We start from the raw sequence: 18,683 nt of genomic DNA on the forward strand, positions 1-18,683 counted from the left end.
GTCACGTCGATTATCAACAAAGCTTCCTCTACCAAACCTTGAACTCCCGGAAGATTATCTACGGATAGAGTGTATGATTGTAATGAACAATGTCATCAAAATGTCGACCGTCAACCAAAACGAAGATCTAGAGCACGCCCACCTCATAAACAAATGTGATACACAAGTGACTAGTAAGAGTGTTTGCTCTGAGAGTTCGTAACAGTTGGCACAACAGTGTAGTTGGTGTGGATGTATTTTTGAAATGTTGGAAGTTGTGGCGTCTTTTTATAGCGAGTTTTTTGTTTACATCGAATTGGGGCGACGCAGTGCGAAGTAGTCAGCATTTCAACCAATGAGCATCGAGGAGGGAGAAAAGTTGAAACAGGATTGATATGATCTGATGTACGATGTCGCGTTCTCGCTGCTTACTACCTCACAGTAATCATAGTATTGGTATCTACCAAGTTCGAGTGCCGCAGTTCACGTTTACTTTAGTTCTAGTGGACTATGGCAATCGTTCCTTGAGTCAGAGCCGAGGAATTACAATTAAATATGCTGTTTAAGTGCTGATATGTCCATCCGACATTCCTGTGAACTGATAAAGGCTCTTGATCATGTCCGAGGATTTGCACCAATGCAACAAGAACCTGAGTTGAGCTCCCATATAGAGTTGGGAGCGGGATTTCATTGAAAATGTCGTTCTCCATTCGTGGAACCTCTAATTCAAACGAGAAACGGTTTGTCTATTTGCTTAAATTTTCCTTGCTTTTTCATGTCTTCATTAATGAACCCACAACAACACACCTTACAGAAAAGCAGTCAAGCCGCTCAGACATTTCAGAGACAGATCGAACCAGGCTACTTCTGACTTCCGAGATTTGGATCTGGGTATTTTCTTCTTAGGTAAGTACATATTCGTGTTGTTTATGCACAACGTGAATTTTCAGTCTAATTTATTGACCATCCGACATCATAGTAGGAAAACGCTGTCGACATGAGCTCAAGTATCAATAATGTCAACGCTTCCTCTGGCATATGGACCCGAGACGCTCCACAGCCGCCAAGTTATGAAAACGTAAACGATGCGACACCGTTACCATTACCCATTCCATTCGCGTTCGGATTACCCGTAGAGCTAGTAATAGTAATTATATCAATGCTGGACTTGCATTCCCTGCATAAAGTCAGTCTTGTCTCCAAAGATTTGAATCATCTGGCCTGTATGAGACTCTATGAACGAGTGCCCTATAAAGAAATCGAAACGACACAAGACGTCCACGTTTTCATCAAGTGGATTAGTGAGATCTTTACTGAAAAGCCCCACCTGCTTTATCGCCAACGTCCATTCGACGTTATTAAACAGCTGGACTTGGTGACCCTGAAGCAGTCTGTGTATCCCAACAGGGAGAGTGTCTCATCCGAAGTACGGGCCTATAAGCAGTATATACGAAGAGTCATTACCATATTCTGTAAACGGGCCTTGGTTTCGTCTCCCAGATTTGTGGAAGCCTCGTTCCCACAATGCATTCACCCTGGCTTGTGGGTTGGGATGCCTAGCAGCAATCTCAAGAGTCTCAAACTCCAGTTGTGTGGAACAACCTTGACTCCCGGTGGATGGTCTCTGTTCTTCAGACAGCATCGGCTGCTGGAGAGTTTGACTGTTGAAAGGGATGCTGCCGATGAAGATACTACTATGACTGACACGGCCATCAACCGCTGGCTCTTGAATCTCGGCATGGGCTTGAGGACAAAATCTCTGAGATCGTTTGGTATAAGTGGTGTAAATGCTAGTCTTCCAATCCCGTCAGAATTTTGGACTTACCTCGTAAATGGCTCGTCAGACACACTACGTAAACTTGAGATACAAGAGTGTAGAATTGCTGAAGCTCAAGCTTCTAGTTTCGTCAGTCTGTTCAAAAGCTTGGAAAATTTTAAGGTCGTAGATTGTAGATGTGATTGTGAGGAGGGGGAGAGACACACGTTAAAATTCGCTGACGAGACCGGAATAAAGAGTCTTCATGTAGGACTGGAACGCTTCGATCGACACGATGTAAAACGTATTGTAGAGAAGAGCGCTCACTGTCTGGAAACCTTGCATGTCGGGATGACTGACCTGAACGACGACTCCTACCTCTTGGACTTGAAGTTTGACCTAGTTAAGCTACGGAACTTGACATTATCATACTCGCTCTTTGATTTCTCAGAGTTCCATGAATCGACGATGGCTGGCCTCACTGCATGGATTGAGCAACATGGTCGTCAGCTCGATTTTCTAAGACTTGTCGGTCTAGGAGAGACACTTCCCATACACCAACTAACAAGCCATACGATATTTATAAATCATTGTGAAAACATCACGGCCTTGCATTTAGATCTATTCCCATGGACCAACCGATCTGTATTTGAACTCTTGACGGGTCTGAAGAAGCTGCAACGTCTAGAACTGGACTTGATCCACAATTCCGAGCTTCGTCATGCTTTTTCTGGAGATTGTCTATTGGAAGCTGCTGCCGCCATGTACAATGCACGTAGGAGTCCATGCACTATAAAATTCGACGATTATATGATGCATAACAGGAACCCTCAGATCACTTTTGGACGAGGTGGCAGCATCTTACAAGGACTAGATGTCACCCGAGGGAACCTGGATCTAGAAGTCAAGAAGCGCTTTAATGTCTTGGCAAAGGTTTTAACATTGAAGTGTGATTCTCCCGTTAAGGTGGTGGATGATGTGGAGTCTTCCTGGCCAGTGTATAGGGTTCCGGAACCATCAGACCTAGTGGAACTAGATGTAAATCACGTTGGAAGATAGGGATGAGGATACAGTCAGTAGTCAAGACTAATCTGTCCCGTCGCTTCACAATGGGTCTCTTTAACTAGTAGTAATAGACTGAACGTACATGTAAACAAAAAATAGCTCAGATAGAGATGAGTCGCGTTAGACCTTCCTTCATCAGTTCGAAGTCAGCTCGAGGCGTCGCCTGAAGAAGTTCAGTCTTCTGCATTAAGCTAATATCAATACTAACCGACCGTAGGAAGGCAAAAAGGCGTCTCCGTAGGAAGAGACACAGCTGTAACGAACAGATACCTTGAAGTTCCCATAACGACATCTGTCGTCCTCTTAAATCGCTGTTGCCTCACCAAGAAAAAACTTGCTCCTCTTGTACTCCTGTCTAGACCATCTCAAGGCAAACGAGTACTGGCTATTATGGAATTTTATGAAGTATCGTGGAAGGAAGACGGTATACGGCTGCCTCTCGATGTGCTGTATGTGATTTTCGACTACATCATTCACTTTGGAAAAAACGACCAAATGACATGTCTGCTTCGACTCGCACGAGTCTGTAAACGCTTCAACCGACTCGCCACCAGTATCATATATAGTATTGAATTGGATTTGATGAGTAGTTGGCGTCGCAGCTCACGAGTTGCCTCCTTCATGCAAAGTATTGGTTACTTTAGGGAAAGCTTGACCGGTTATCGGCAGGTGGCTCTGGAACATGTCAAAGGACTGTCTCTCTCTTGGGAAAATCTAGAATGGCTCGGTGGTCTTGAGAATTTCCTCTCGTTGGAATCGTTGCATTTTGAACTTAAGGGGATATGTCCCTTATTGCCAAAATGGAACATGCCATCTACTCTGTCGAGGCTGGGTCTGGATTTCTCGTATAGTGACGACACAGCTTATACATGGGACGTGGTTGCCCAACGTATACCAACCATCAAGTCCTTGTATATCAAAAACGCTTCAGCCAAAACTTTGGTCAGGTTGTCAAAACAATTGATATCCATGTTGAGTTTGTCAGAGTTCTCTGTACAAAGGTCGGAATATTACTATCATGATGAACTGTCACTAGAACCTCGTATTTTGACCAGTTTAGCTAAGTGCAGTAGCAAAACTCTCATGAAACTAGTCATAACAGATTATGCACTGGATAAAATACTACCTAGTGTTTTGGCCAAGTTTGAATGTCTCACCGACATTGACTTCCAATACAATGAAGAATTGGGTACTCCAACGCAGGGCTACCTCAGACCAGATCAGCTAAAGGCTTTACGGAACGGTATTCAATCATTTGTATACCAGTCACCAGGGCCTCCACTCAACATTACCGACTTTGTAGTATCAAACTCGGCGTCTCTTGAAAAACTTGTCATAGTAGGAACATCAGCAGTAGTAGGGCCCGTGCTCGACCAATGTCTGAAATTGAAGGATTTGGGGGTATCGGTAGAGACAGCACTCCGTATGGATCTAAACACCATCTTGAGAAATCAAGGCCCACAATTCCACTCGTTGAATATAGTAGGAGATCAATGGAGAACTAGTCCGCTCTCCGACATCATCCAATATTGTAATCGTCTCAGATGTCTCCATATTCCTGACGAAAGGTCTCTCCCCAGGGAGATGCTATCCGACATTGTCCTCAACATGCCGAAACTACGATCTTTGTACATTGGCTCGGGCGACCTGAATAACAGAAGGGAATATAATGGTGATGTATTAATCAGGGACTTAGATGCACGGTATGAGTTAGTACCCAGACCGGCGTCACTTGAGATTCCGAACTTCAGACTTAGGGTCTCTCCCGAAAATATGATCCGCCTTGGTGGTGACCCAGAATGCGCCAACAGACGCAGTCTGAAATATCTCACACTAAAAAGAACGGATGCTGTGAAAGGGGCCACTTTCACTGAATTGACATTACGGTGTAGAGAGAGTTGGGGGAACATTGAAGAATGGGCGGGCCCTCTCTATTCAATGTGAAAGAAAGTGGAAACACGCAGATTGTTAGACTCTTTGTCACTCTGTAGTGTTTCAGCAAATGTGCATCATATTGAGATAAGAACAAAAGAGATTTTTTAATTGATACTTTACTTTGCCTTTCATGTTCAAATACTCAAAAACGGCAAGTTTCAAAAGTTTCGAGGAGATCACAGACTGATTCGAACGTGAGCGAATGGGACTATAAAATACTCAGAACTGCCGACTCACTGCAAATACGACCTGATTGTGCTCAAACGCGCTCTGCGCTTTCGATTGCGTCCATTTTAAGAAGAAATAGTATTTGAACAATCTTAATAGTTGCCCTACCGCCGAGCTCGACGTGTTTCTCTTGATTTAATCTGCCCGAAATGTGTTATACTTCTCTTATTGAAATGGAAGGGAATTTCAAATATGTCCGTTTATCGTGTTGGCAGTTGTCTTGCAGCTACACCACTCATTCACCCACCCAATTTGCGAATCGCTCAAGGTCTGAAACAAATTGGGTTTCTCGAGAGCTGATCTTCTGCTCAGTCATTCACTGAGCGCTGCTTCACTTGCTCTCGTAGTAAACTGGATCCTTCAAAAAATCAATCTTGGCATCCTTTCCAAGTCTACAAGATGTTGTTCAAGGCAGCTCTGGTGTCGATCATACGATTCTTGGTGAATACAGCCATGCCTGTTGACAGGTCAATCAAATTCGACGAAGTAAGTTTCGTATAGTTTCAGTCTCTTTCCCCAGTTTTCGCTTGTTTATTCTTGCTTGTTTTTAAGCTCATCATCAATCTCAGCTTTTGGGGTTAGCCGATACTTTACTCACTTTATAGGAACTTAATACTTGAAAGCCAATACTTAACTCACTCTTTTAGGAATATGTAACTGTGTGGACACCGTTTCCGCTCCGGGCCATGATCGAAGACCATGAGTCGTCTCCAGGACGTATAAAATGCAAAACTCGCATCCTGGTTTTCAAACCTCCAGGATACGATGTAAACCGCAAGAAGCCGTACCCTTTGCTTCTCGATATACACGGAGGAGGCTACATCCTGGGCAAGCCCGAAATGGATGCTGAACCTTGTGCTCTCTTTGCCAAGGAGGCCAACTGTGTGGTTATATCTATTGATTATCTCAAGGCACCACAGGTATTGTAAACTCGAACTTGGAGACAAGCATACGTCAACGCCAAGCTCAGAGAAGTGACGTTATATTGGTTATAGAATCCCTTCCCTGCTGCACTCGAACAAATATTCGCACTCTTCAAAGGCTTGATTGCGTCGACTGGCGGAGTGAAAGAGTATAATATTGATATTTCCAAGATTGCTATTTGTGGTTACTCGGCCGGCGGAGCACTTGCAGCAGGTATAGTGGTATCAATCGAAGCCTCAACTTCAAATCCCAAGCAAATTCTCACTTTCCTACTCCTTCACATGCCATCGTAGCATTCTGTTACTTGCTACATGATAGGAAAGGATCTTATGACTCGAACGCACGTGTGGTACTGCACATGGATATATACCCTCCAGTAGATCTTCACGATAACTATGCTGCTCGAATCGCCTCCTACCCCAACGGTGACAGAAATAGAATGACGACCAAGAAACATTCAACTAAACCATACCCATTAAAATCAACTAGACTCTGGGATAGCAAAGAAGAGCCTCCCTCCATTTGCCGCACGCTTCTTCGATGGCTGTTTCGTCCCATCCAAAGGACGTGCACTGTCTGGCGTCGAATGGTCGCAGCATCCTTACATCTCACCGATACACGGAAGTGACGCACAAATGAGTTTTGTGCGAAAGGCGGTTGTCTTGACTGGTGAATACGATGCTCTGGGTGACAAGGGTGATGAATATGCTGAAAAACTCAAGCAAGCTCTTGGTCCAGACAATGTTACGCATAAACGATTTGATAAGGCTGCTCATGGTTGGGATATGAAAGGTCACTCTTATAATGAAAAAGCAACAAAGGAAGCTCGTGAGATTATGGTCGCAGCTCTCAAGGATGCTTTCTCGTGAGAGTTGAGTGTAGATGAGTGCTGGATGTGTTTAAAGGTTAGCCGGCAGCTAGTGCTTAATTTCAAATGTTTTCCTCTTGAACATATACGTCAGTCTTTGAACCTTTAGAATGGTGTTTTTCGTGATGATTTCGTATCGATCGCTGGTCAAAATGCATTAATTTCTGACTGAATTGACGTTTTTGATTATAAGCGAATCGTAACATAGCTCAAGGGCTCTTACATCAACGTGCTCAAGTTGAAAATCTGTGCTGTTCTTGCAGTTCTTGAAAAAACACACTTGTACACGTCTAAGTTGCAAGCCGATAAGTCAATTAAGCGACTTTAAAATATTTTACCTGATTTGACGCGTCTAGGAGGCATATTCAATCAGCATTCATCTCGATCATCACCTTTAAACTTTTGACACAAAACTGAACACACCCAGACCATTCCAACGGCGCACATCTCCCTCCCAAAAATGCTACAACCACTACCAGTGACATCACTAGACTTGGTCCTCTTCCTCTACTACATCCGCGAATTCCTCATATCAGGCCAAATCGAATCATTCTACACGTTGACTTTATCCTTCTACACGACACGAATCGTCGCCATTGGATACCTAAAGTACACGAATGATACAAGTAAAGGAAATGCTGCCAATTCGACGCGTTTCTTTCTGGGAAAGGTGAGGGTTTTGGCTGGGATCAACTAAATGCAGTTTGGAAGTTTTGTACTTGTGATAGTGATAGTGAGCTTACGTTCAACATGTTTTGCTAGACAATCCAAGACTCAACATGGCATATGATTACAAGCGCAGTCTACTCTACTGCAACGACTTTTACGGGGATTTGTGGATTGGTGATGCTATTAGTGGTGTTTGGACTGCCTCTATTCGAGTACGTTTGTGAAATCTATCTCCATCGTCATCCGTAATCTGAACTCATAGACGTATCTTTTTTTGTTGTGTTAGTCAAGTTGAAGCTACGTGGTTGGCAAGCTGTTTCGTCGGTTCACTTGTGATACTTCCTGCATCCAACATTCTGGGGATTAATGAAGCTGCTTGGACGAGATTTCTTACATTAAAGTATGCATTGTTGCCACTTGGTCTTTGTTACGAAAAAAATAGATGAGACCAAGGCAATCCTAGATGTTCAAATCTATGAGGCAGCAAAGTTAACACCACTCCTGTCTGACATTGTAGACCTGAAACACCAGAAGAAAAAGAATTATTGCACACACTGTTCGCATGTCTTGGTGGAATGTGGGTTGGAGGTTTGGCTACTCCATTAGACTGGAATCAAGCATGGCAGGTTCGTTACCAAAGAATTAATTACGCGGAACTCAAGAAGATTGAATGCACTCAAGTCAGCCACACCCACACCTCTTCCTTTACGTTAGATATGGCCCGCACCAACATTTATCGGCAGTTTTGTCGGATACAGCATCGCAACATTGTCAACACTATCAACACTCAAAGTTTAAACAACGTGTCCACTCTACATATTTAACATATTCTAGATCTACCAATGCAAAGATTGTATACAGCAAAACACACTTAAATACACTAACAAACATATTTTCAAGTATTCTTTTTACTCATCATCTTCACCGGGGTCTCGGAGTGCAGTACGGCGTTTCTACAATAAGAGTGATTTGGTTTGCGCCATCTCAAGGAAGAAAAAAAAATGATTTAGATTCAGAAGGATACCTTGTTGGGTTGTTGATCCTCTTCTTCACCTTCCCCTTCTTCGGAATCCATATTGAGCAATGCGTTGTCGATCTTAAAGTCTCGAGCGGTAGAGCGCTATTTTGAAAAATCAGAAACCTGTATTACATCTTTTTGCATTTCAACAACATACCTTGACATATTGCTGAACTTTGGGATCCTTCTTGCCCAAGTTGATCAAAGCAATGTTGTATCTCTCTTCCATTTCAACAAGTAGCGGTATTATGTTCTGTGCAAAGGCAATGAGAGTAAAAGTCAGTAGCTGCAACCAAAAACTGGAAAATAGGAGCTATTGGCTCAGTACCTTGGGTGCTTTAGCAGAAGCAGGCTTTAATCATCCGAAAGAACAAAAATCGTGTCAGTAAACAAAGCTCATGGCAAAGAAAAAATCATGGAACCACGCATAATAGGCATTACCCTCTTGTTCTTTCCCTTCTTTGCCCCATGATCTCCATCGGCTTGCTTTTCTCGCTCTGCAGTTTCTCGAAGCAGGGCACTAGTGGAAGACGAAAAAGGGTCAGATGGAAACAATAGACTAAGGTGGTACCTACACAATAAATTCTCGAAAAGACATATTTCTCACTTTTCAGCAATAGACTTGCTCAAATTTGCCATAGCTTTGACGACATCAAGATATGCATCGTTAACCTCGGTGTGATGTTTAAGTTTCTAGAAAGACATCAACAATATGTGAATACGAGTTTTTTTGTTTGTGGCAGCAACATATGAGGGAAGCTCATACCCAGTTCGTGAGGTAATAGGCAGCCTTGAAGAGTTTCGTCACACATCTCGTGAGGGAATCAACGACAAGTTCTGGCCCTACATTTTTAGTTATTGGTGGTGAGACGAGACCCCCAGGCAAAAAAATATGTAGTACAGAGCAATTGGACGCAAGCCAAGATTCACATACATATACGGTTGTTGAATACGAATATGATTTTAGACCACAAACTCAAAAGTTTGCATATAGGATCCTAGTTTGGAAGCAATTTGCGACATTAGATAAACAGTATTGTCTCAAAGTCGTGTCAACTGACGCAACAGATGACAATTTCTTACTTGCTCTTCATTTCGAGTTTGAGTCGGTTGCAGATCTATAAGATAAGATGATGCTGAGAAATTGCAAAATCACAAACCAAAAATAACCCAACGCTGACTAATTTATACCTCCATCGGCAGAAAATGCTTGCAATTGCCTAATACACCACATAGCATCTTCCAACCATCCTGATATAGCACTAATCACAAGACTAGCTGATGTCGTGCTCCTAGTATAAACTTTACTCAGTTTCAAGTGCTTTCAAAAAACGGGGGCAAAATCCAACAAGAAGCAGTAGATGATGGTATTACTTGTGTCTTGCAAAAAGAGCAAACTGATTGTCAACATCTAATTCTTCTTCTTCGCCAAGCGGATCTGCAGCCAAGGCAATATCAAAATACAATTTTCCAAGCTAGTGAGAAAATTGGTCAATTCTTTGACTTTTGAGAAATGCGCAACGTATTCATCACAAGTATAATCTCCAGTTCAGAGTTGTACATACCAAAGATTCATCACCAGACGCCACGTTTCTCAACACCATTTGCATAATGGCCTTGACATACAATGCATCTGTCACTTCACCACTCTGGGCAAGTCTTTCCAACCATGCTTCATCAACTTTGAGATCTGGAACCTCTTCGAGAACAACTAGTGCTGATGTGGCTTCTCGATATTCGCTCTTTTGGATAAATGATTCAACCAGTTTCTATGAAAAAGAACAAGAATTTGGTTAGAAATCAAAGAAAATTCCATCTTTACCGTGAGGCTTTTTGTTTCGTACCTGCAAAGCTTGATCCGACGTCTGCGAGGCATCCGCATTTCCATTTCGACTACGATAACGAAGAGCATATTCGCCAAACTCATTGAATCGAGACTTGTACTGGTCTCGAACGACAAAGACGAGTGCCTTAAGCACGTCCATTCCATATGCGGCTACGGTCTTGGCCTAGGTTTCAGAACAAAACAGATCCAAGATGTTGTTCAATGTTCAGTGGGGTTGAGTAGATTCAATCACGTATGAGAGACTACCTTCTTTTTGGCATCCTCAACATTATTCAATTCATCTTGACTACATATCTTGAATAAAGTCTTGCCAAGATCTTTGAGCACAATGAAAGTGTCTTCACGATATCGAGGTTGAATGCCACGATCAGTGAGCTAAGAAACAATGTGTAAGCAAAAAAGATGTTGTGTCCAACCCCTCGACCTTAACCCAAAACACTACAATAAACAAACCTGATGAAGATGATACAGAGCACTGCTAAACAAGTATCTCAAATAATCTTTTCGACCTCGCAAGTTCTTTTGAGCATCATTTGGACCCCCAACACCACCAGCTTCATTGTTATTGTATAATCGTACAATCATGTACACGATGGTGTCAAATGACAATGAAGTATCAAGGCAGGCTCTCAACTTCGTGTCTGTCATTTTAAACGTATTGCTGAGGTATGAATTCGAATGCCGAGGCAAAAAGAACCGACTGAAGACAACACGCTCATGAAGCATACCTTTCTTCGCTAAATTTTCCTTGAGAAATTTCCACATTTCAACGTATCGTGTCTGCAGCTTGTGGATATTGTCATCCACCCGTCCTGATCGGTAGCAGTATTCCATGAATGCCTAAATATTGTTTCACGTGCAGTTAGCTTCAAGCAAAATATAGAATTATCTGGTCAGGCATCATTGGTCTACTTCATAAAGACCAAGCAACAATTCCCCCAGCTGCAGATTCTTTTGACCCTCTTGCCTAAAATGATGAGGAAGAACGTCAAGCACAATCAAAACAAAGAACCGGGTGGACTGACACACACTCTCAAGAACCTCGAAGTCGAAGACTTACACTTCCTGGTCAAATGACGCCTCCTTATCCAACCCGAAATCAAAAGCATCAAGTTCAGTCAATCTATTTAGAATGACCTTCATCTCGGTACGGCCACGTCCAGGAATAGCAGCAGCAGATGCTACACCAGCTCGACCTAATCCATCACTTGATTAAGGCCTTACTCTCAAACGAGAAAAACGCCGATGCCAGAAAATGTGCATACTTCGTTTACCTTGAGTCTGTAAGTCAGCAACGATAGCAGCATTACACAAACAAGATGCAAGTTGCGGTAATGGCTCTTTGATGAAACAGTCTTCATCAGAAGCATCCAAACACTTTTGAATGATGATTGGCACACGATGTGTTGCGTCTTCAGCTTGAAGACTTTTCAACTACGTCAGCAAAAAAAACGACTAAGACATTCACAACATGAAACACATTATCTTCTACGTTCCGACTTCTACCAACCTGAGGATGAATATGCACATAAACAGCCGCAGCAAATTCTTGATTCTTGTACTTGACGAGTAGGGAAGAGAGTCTGCTAAAGAGTTCTCGTTTGAGTTCGATTGGGTATATGAGGTATCGTCGAATCATCACTATTGTATACATTAAGTGTTGGACCCAACTCATTCGAACAAACTTCAAAACAGACAAAAACGATATGATACTAACAAGTTATCTCCAACATGAGCGCTCGACCAGGTTTGCCACTCGATGATCCAGTATCCCAATCGGCTTCACCAGATCGTGACAAGCAAACCTCCAACAAGAAGACTAATCCACGCAGTGCGAATTTACGTTGATTCATCTCTCTGTAAGAGGCAAGATCCTTCTTAGAAGGCGACATGAAAGCAAAAAACAACTCGAGTATACGAAACAAAGATTGTTCATGACATACACAGAGAACATGCCCTTACGCAATAGCAACATCATCTGTTGTTGAAACGGACCATCATTTTCAACAAGGGGTCTGTAAGCATAGAAAGCTTGCGATGCGAATGCGGCACTCATGACTTGAAAACAGTCTGCAATCTCTCTGATCTGGTTTGTAAAACGAAACACAGTTAATCAAAAAAAACCGTGATTGGCAAGGCAGAAAATACTTCTCAAAGATTCCGTGTGACAACGGGCTCTTACGTACTCTTGGTATACGACCGACAGTCGTAGGTTGAGAAGTTTCAACAAACTTGACAATCTTTTCAAGAAGAGCAAGTCCAATACGGGTTGTCGCACCACTTGTAATGATTCTAGTCTCGAGATTCTCCATAATCATTGATCGGAAATCAGTGTGATTCTAAATATTCAGAACAAAAGAACGTTATGAAGGGAATTCTAAAAGACATTTTGTTCCTTCAAAGGAAGATAAAAAAAATAAAGAAATTGGATTACCTTGTAGATTTCAAGCAAGATCTGACATCCTTGTTCAGCAGCACGTTCAGTAACAGTCAGCTCTTCTTCGCCCTTCCATTTCTTTGATGTACTGGAGTCGACAACTATACAACAAGGAAAGACGATTGGAATTGGCAGATTGCCAGGAAGTGTGTGTTTATAGTTGGTTTTGGTCTGTCAAAAGAAATCGACGACACAGTTGTCTTACTTTGTCGACCAACAACAATTCCTGAAGAATCCACAAACGCCAAAGCAAGTTGAATCAATCCTTTGGTGACTGCTTGCCATCCTTGCTGATACTCGCGAGATAATGCAAGCATCGCACCTTGTATATCTATAGACGTGTAGTTCACGTAATCTTGAAGTCGAAGCGAACGATGGGAATTAGTGGCATTCACACGCTGTGTAATGGGAAAACTGTAATATGCTTGTCACCGACACAAAAAACCCGCAAACACGAGGCCAAGATGTTCACCTTTCACCCACGGTGACGATTCCACACGCATCTCATCTCGAAGTATAGTCATGACCTTGCCTTTGAGCATATCACAGACCTATACCAGGTGAGGAAAATATTAAATCATCCATGTTGAACAGGACGAGGAACATCAAGGTTTGGAAAGCTGCTTTTTTACCTGCTCCTCGATTCGATATATGGGTGATACAGTCAAGAGTAAGGCGATATTGAAGTAACTCAAGACAGTGTTGGCCTTGGCCTTGCTCATCATGTTGTAAAATGTGGTTGCCATTTGTTGATCCTACAAATAGTGATTTGTGTAGTGAACATCCAAGGCGAAAAGAGCTCGCATCAGAAGAAATTATAATGTGACTACCTGTCGTAATGAAAAGTTCAACTGCTTTAGCACCAAACCAACAACTTTGGAATATTCTGGTAGCTTTTCTGTAGGAATCAACAGATGTCCTTGTGCACTATTCACAGAAATCAAATTAACGAAACCGGCATCACGAGAATGATCCATGTAGTGTATCGCTTATTCGTTTTTTCTCGCACATTTGAGATGTTCGAGCCAAACACAAACTCACTTTTCACGAATTTCATTCCCACAATTTGTAAAGAAGGCTGCAATAGCATATGCTACTTCTTGCCGTTGACCCTACAAAGGAGAGAAATAAGCGTGTTGAATCGTGCCTGGTGCCTGAATAACGCAAATGTGTGATCATAACGAATTGAATGTTATTTTTTTCGCATGTCTAGTATTCATCTCTTGGCTTCTTCTTTTGAAAATACTTACCTTCTTAGCAAACTGCAACATGAGTCTAACAACCTCAGGTAACTGCTCAGCAGGAGCAACATTCAAAGTTTTGCTCATTTGTACAACAACCCTCGCAATCTGCGGTTCAGTCAATCCTTCAACATCGACAAAAGCATGACACAGAGGTACCGCGATTGCAGCATTCCATGATGGAGCTAACATTCGATTGATGGTGGTCTCTTTATAAACTAGACCAGGGTAATCCTTCTTCTTCGAGTCAATGACTGTGACGAATCGACCAAGTAGTTGTAGCATTTTGGGAAGGAGAGATATGAGACCTGCGTACACGTATGGGGATGTTGGTCTGGTGGATGACATGGTGGCGACAGTAGCACCAATAGCAGTGTTCATCTCTATGCGTTTCTCGATATGTTCCACGGTGCTGGCAAGTAAGTCACCGGGACACTGGTCTAACTATTGCGAGTGGTGTAAGTGTGTGAGATGGTAGGATGGATGTGATCGGGTCATCTGGATTTATAAAATAACCTTCTTTTACCTCTTTCTCGATGAATGCGACCACTTCAGGATATACTCGTAGATCTGAGCTTGGAGGTTGAGTCGCATGCTGTAAGAGCCGAAAGCATTCTTTGAGCACAGCAGCTCGTCGATCAAATGCCATTTCGTCCTTTCCAACTAGTAAAAGAATGAGACGTGTCACGAGGTGTTGCGTGTCAGTTCGAGTTTTACAGTGGCACTTGAATCAAAGGCAGCGACCAACTACGATGCGTTCAAGGCGAAACAAAGTGATACGGTGCGTGCCAGCAACAAAAAAAGCGCGACAAATCATACCGAAGGCCACTTACAAGAGATGGCATTTAACCTGTTGAGGACAGGTATGATCTTTGTGCTCCTTGATTCCAAATACTTTTTAATTAAATTTGACAACTATGGGAGCCGAAAAAATAATGTATTAGCTTCACTTGCGTACTGAATGCATGGATGATCCACAGCAGTGACTTGCAGTGACGATTGGAGTCTTGACGACCATGTCCTTGAATGGACCTTCAGGGCCATCACCAGCCAGAGAAAGAAACGTTGTTTCCCAAGCTGGGAGTGATTGAGATTGGCTGCCCATGTTGCAGTTTCATCAACCCAATTGAGCTCTGGTAAATCTTTGATGCTTGGGAGTTCTGGAAGTGATGACGCCTAGAAAGAGAGAGTAGTCGTTTAGACAAATAGATCCCAAGTGTAATCTATCATAAAATGAAAGAATTGGTTTAGGAGGCTAATTTCTTGGGATGCCTGTTTTCAAAAACGTCAGAAACATTGCTTCGCAGTTCAGCTCCGCAATCAAGAAGAAGCTAAAGCAAACTTACAAGGGTAATGAAAGTAGATCTCTCACCTTTGACTATCAACTGTTCTTTCCTTTGTGGAATGACGCTTGACCTGTCGCTTGCGTTTGAGGAAATCGAGCTGCAGGCGGCAATCGTGATTTGAAGGCTGGCATGCCCTATTTACGCGTTATTTGACAGCACTACCGCGGCAGATCACTCACATTTTTTGTGAAATACCAGTGAGATACTGAATGTCATCCTCAAAGGTCCGAAACATTGAAGAGAAACATAGATGACTTTCAAGCGAATGAAGAACAGACACGAACTATGACGATCTACACGCGACTGGAACATCTAAAATATAAAGTATTCGACGAGACTATTGGATAGTTGCTAGGTTCAACGTTGCCAATGAGCCTCAAATATATTACATCTTTTGAAAGCCAGATAGCAGACAGACATATAGACTAGACAAGCATGACAACGACACCGCCAATCAATATAGAGACTGCCAGTGCTATATCATCATCGTCAGCGTCTCCCACCTCGCCTGCTTCCCGCAAATCTACGTCTCCCAAATCGCCTAGACTTCTCAGGAATGCCATTAGCGCCAGCTTCTCTCCTACAAAGAGCCCTGCTCCTCAATCGGTTTCCGACCACGCTCTGAAGGCTTTTAACGCTCTAAATCTCAGTCTGGTGTGTTGATGTGTTCTTGTATTGTAGTGACATCAGATTTTGTTTTGTTATCTTTTGATCGTATATCTAACCGTACGCGTTCGCATCTCCGTCGCCAATTAGAACAATTATACTCCTATCGAACAAATACCCGGTATCGTTGCTCTATGTCGACGAACGTTCGAAACAAACACAACCTTAAACATTGAATGGAGAGTCGCCCAGTTGAGCGCTCTCGTCCTCATGCTGAAAGAGAGCGAAGAACTCGTTCAAGCTGCTTGCTACCTGGATAATAGAAAGAATGTATTCACTTCGACTCTCTTTGAATGGGGTCCTACTCTCAAAGGTATGCTCGTATTGCGATTTAAACAGAACCTGTCCTGACAACCTATCGACTCATACATGTCCTTACAACCTATCAACTCTTACAGAGGCAGAACATTGTTTGAGACACGTACGCAAATGGACTCAGCCAAAGACCAAAAATGTTCCTCTGCCCGTTCAACCCGCAACTTGTAAAGTTCAACCTATGCCTAAAGGAGTTGTACTGGTCAAGGCGCCCTGGAATTATCCTTTCTCATTGACATTTGGTCCAATGTACGTTGATTCTACGGTCGTAACCTCGATTTTTTTAGTCGTTCTGTGTCTTTATCGAAAACTGATCGACCGCCATCAACTCAATAGGGCATCCGCAATCGCGGCTGGAAACTGTGTCGTCCTCAAACCTTCAGAGTTGGCTCCTCATGCTACTGCACTCATGAAACACTTGGTTGCAAAGTATCTTGATCAGAATTGTATTCGATTGGTTGATGGTGATGCAGCAATTGCTACTGCTTTACTTCGAGAGAAATTTGATCATATCTGTTTCACTGGATCAGGTATGGTGTATTGGTCTCATCGCTTTTCTTGCTAAGCGTACAGTTTGTGTAAATCTCAAGGTCATTCGTTTTCTCGTATGACTACAGAAACGGTCGGTAAAATCGTAGCACGAGCTGCCGCGGAATATCTGACTCCCACAACTCTCGAATTGGGTGGTAAGTTCTTTTCGTATTCGCTTTGACTTCCATTCTCATAGTTTTGCTGCTGGCCGCAAGTTTGAGATTGAGACACCCTCGTCTGACTTTCAAATTGTCACCCACATCTAGGGAAATCTCCAGCTGTAATAGATAAAACAGCGAATATACAAACAGCCGCAAGGAGAATCGCATTCGGAAAGTGGGCAAACGTAGGCCAAACTTGTATCAGCCCCGATTTTGTGCTGATTGAGTCGTCCGTTAAGGATCGCTTCCTGGAAGAGCTTGTAAAGGTCATAACTCAGTTCTATGGCACCGATACAGCCACGAATCCTGATTATGAACGTATACAGAATCTGCGACACTTTCAGCGTTTACGGGCCATGATGAATGATGGCAGTATATATTATGGTGGCAAGACAAATGAAGAGGATTTATACATAGAGCCAACTTTGATTGTGGACGTAGCACCTGATTCAAAGATCTTGACTGAAGAAATCTTTGGACCGCTGTTGTATATCGTTGAGATTCCTTCTATGACTGACGCTATCAAGTAAGTTTGGTTGAATTTCGTTGGACTGGAACGCCAAGTATATTTGGTATTTGGGATTTTTTGTCCCTTCAGTAAAGCATCCCCATCCGGCAAACCAGCATCTGACTCGCCCAACCTAGGTACATTCGACAAAGACCACGCCCACTTGCGCTGTATCTGTTCACCGATGACCCCAACGTGAAAACAGACTTTACAAACTTGACATGGTCTGGTGCATTATCAATAAACGACACACTACTCCATTTTGCCAACAATGATCTTCCCTTTGGGGGAATTGGAAACTCGGGGTACGGAAGTCTGCATGGAGAGTACGGGTTTGACACGTTTAGTTTCTATAAGCCTGTAATGGATCGCAATTCGGCAATGTTTTTGGATATCAGCATTCGATATCCTCCTTACAGGTCAGTGATATTTGATGATAATTATTGGTTTGTTTTTTGCTTGCTGCTGGCTTGCGGTTAAAAGTGGTTATTTGCGCTTTGGAATGATCTTTTCACCTGCTTACTCCCTTTTCTGATCTTTCAATAGCTCTGAGAAGATGGCCTGGGCACGTTTCTTGAATGAGCACATGTAGATTGCATCTTTACCGCTGATTCCATATTGTTCAAGTTAGAAGTTTGTTATATTATTACCCAAAAGACAACAATAAAAAACATCAATCTACCAAAAAATGACTGCTCCTTGGTAGGCCAGGATGATTGTTCTGAACTTCCTTTTGCTGCTACTATATTCCTACAGACCAGCTTTTTCTTTGTGTTAGCCTTCAACATGACATTTCGCATTAGTTCATCAACGTATCTATCTGAGCTGAGTAATCTTGTATGTTGCAGTCTTCAATATGAGCCATAGCTCCTCGAATTGAGAAACAGCTAGTAAAATCCAATAGGTAACATCAGTAGGTTTGGGAGCCAACATATTTGAATAAGCATGAACAGCCGACTCAACTGTCTCTATAAATTCCATCCAACACTGAGAATTCCGAACTCCAAGATTCTCCCTCTTTTCACAAAGTCGACTTTTTCGAAAAACAACTAGACGCCATGCCAAAAAAACGGAGCCAAAGGTGCCATGGTTGATTGCATGACCCACCACACACTCACACAATACCAACGCAATTTTCAACTCAACAGCGTCATATAACGACTGCCAATGAGTAACTCCGAATCTTTCTG

General features: G+C 42.6%; 3 protein-coding genes across 3 annotated transcripts; 2 read left to right on the forward strand and 1 right to left on the reverse strand.

Moving 5' to 3' along the window:
* Positions 1-7,215: 7,215 nt before the first annotated feature.
* SmJEL517_g00790 (uncharacterized protein) lies at positions 7,216-8,222 on the forward strand (the record flags this gene model as incomplete). Its single annotated transcript, XM_031166719.1, has 5 exons — positions 7,216-7,425; positions 7,518-7,636; positions 7,711-7,824; positions 7,942-8,050; positions 8,139-8,222. The coding sequence occupies 5 exons, from the start codon at positions 7,216-7,218 to the stop codon at positions 8,220-8,222; spliced, it is 636 nt and encodes a 211-aa protein (XP_031027245.1).
* A 110-nt stretch (positions 8,223-8,332) lies between these two features.
* On the reverse strand, positions 8,333-15,071 carry SmJEL517_g00791 (uncharacterized protein; the record flags this gene model as incomplete). The annotated part of the gene is made up of 33 exons (XM_031166720.1): positions 8,333-8,377; positions 8,449-8,544; positions 8,600-8,695; positions 8,771-8,794; positions 8,884-8,962; positions 9,050-9,135; positions 9,209-9,285; positions 9,377-9,440; positions 9,526-9,560; positions 9,634-9,734; positions 9,817-9,917; positions 10,008-10,211; positions 10,287-10,451; positions 10,535-10,663; positions 10,742-10,929; positions 11,017-11,128; positions 11,201-11,255; positions 11,349-11,484; positions 11,563-11,722; positions 11,799-11,929; positions 12,006-12,145; positions 12,232-12,374; positions 12,475-12,627; positions 12,723-12,826; positions 12,931-13,123; positions 13,205-13,276; positions 13,358-13,480; positions 13,556-13,652; positions 13,767-13,837; positions 13,976-14,410; positions 14,493-14,629; positions 14,800-14,881; positions 14,925-15,071. 33 exons carry the CDS (start codon positions 15,069-15,071, stop codon positions 8,333-8,335), a joined length of 3,981 nt encoding a protein of 1,326 aa, XP_031027244.1.
* A 676-nt stretch (positions 15,072-15,747) lies between these two features.
* On the forward strand, positions 15,748-18,085 carry SmJEL517_g00792 (uncharacterized protein; the record flags this gene model as incomplete). The annotated part of the gene is made up of 8 exons (XM_031166721.1): positions 15,748-15,966; positions 16,069-16,291; positions 16,377-16,542; positions 16,630-16,823; positions 16,911-16,979; positions 17,091-17,511; positions 17,631-17,912; positions 18,040-18,085. 8 exons carry the CDS (start codon positions 15,748-15,750, stop codon positions 18,083-18,085), a joined length of 1,620 nt encoding a protein of 539 aa, XP_031027243.1.
* Between the last annotated feature and the right edge of the window lie 598 nt (positions 18,086-18,683).

The sequence above is a fragment of the Synchytrium microbalum genome (genome assembly GCF_006535985.1).
Source record: "Synchytrium microbalum strain JEL517 chromosome Unknown SmJEL517_scf0003, whole genome shotgun sequence".
Lineage (NCBI taxonomy): Eukaryota > Fungi > Chytridiomycota > Chytridiomycetes > Synchytriales > Synchytriaceae > Synchytrium > Synchytrium microbalum.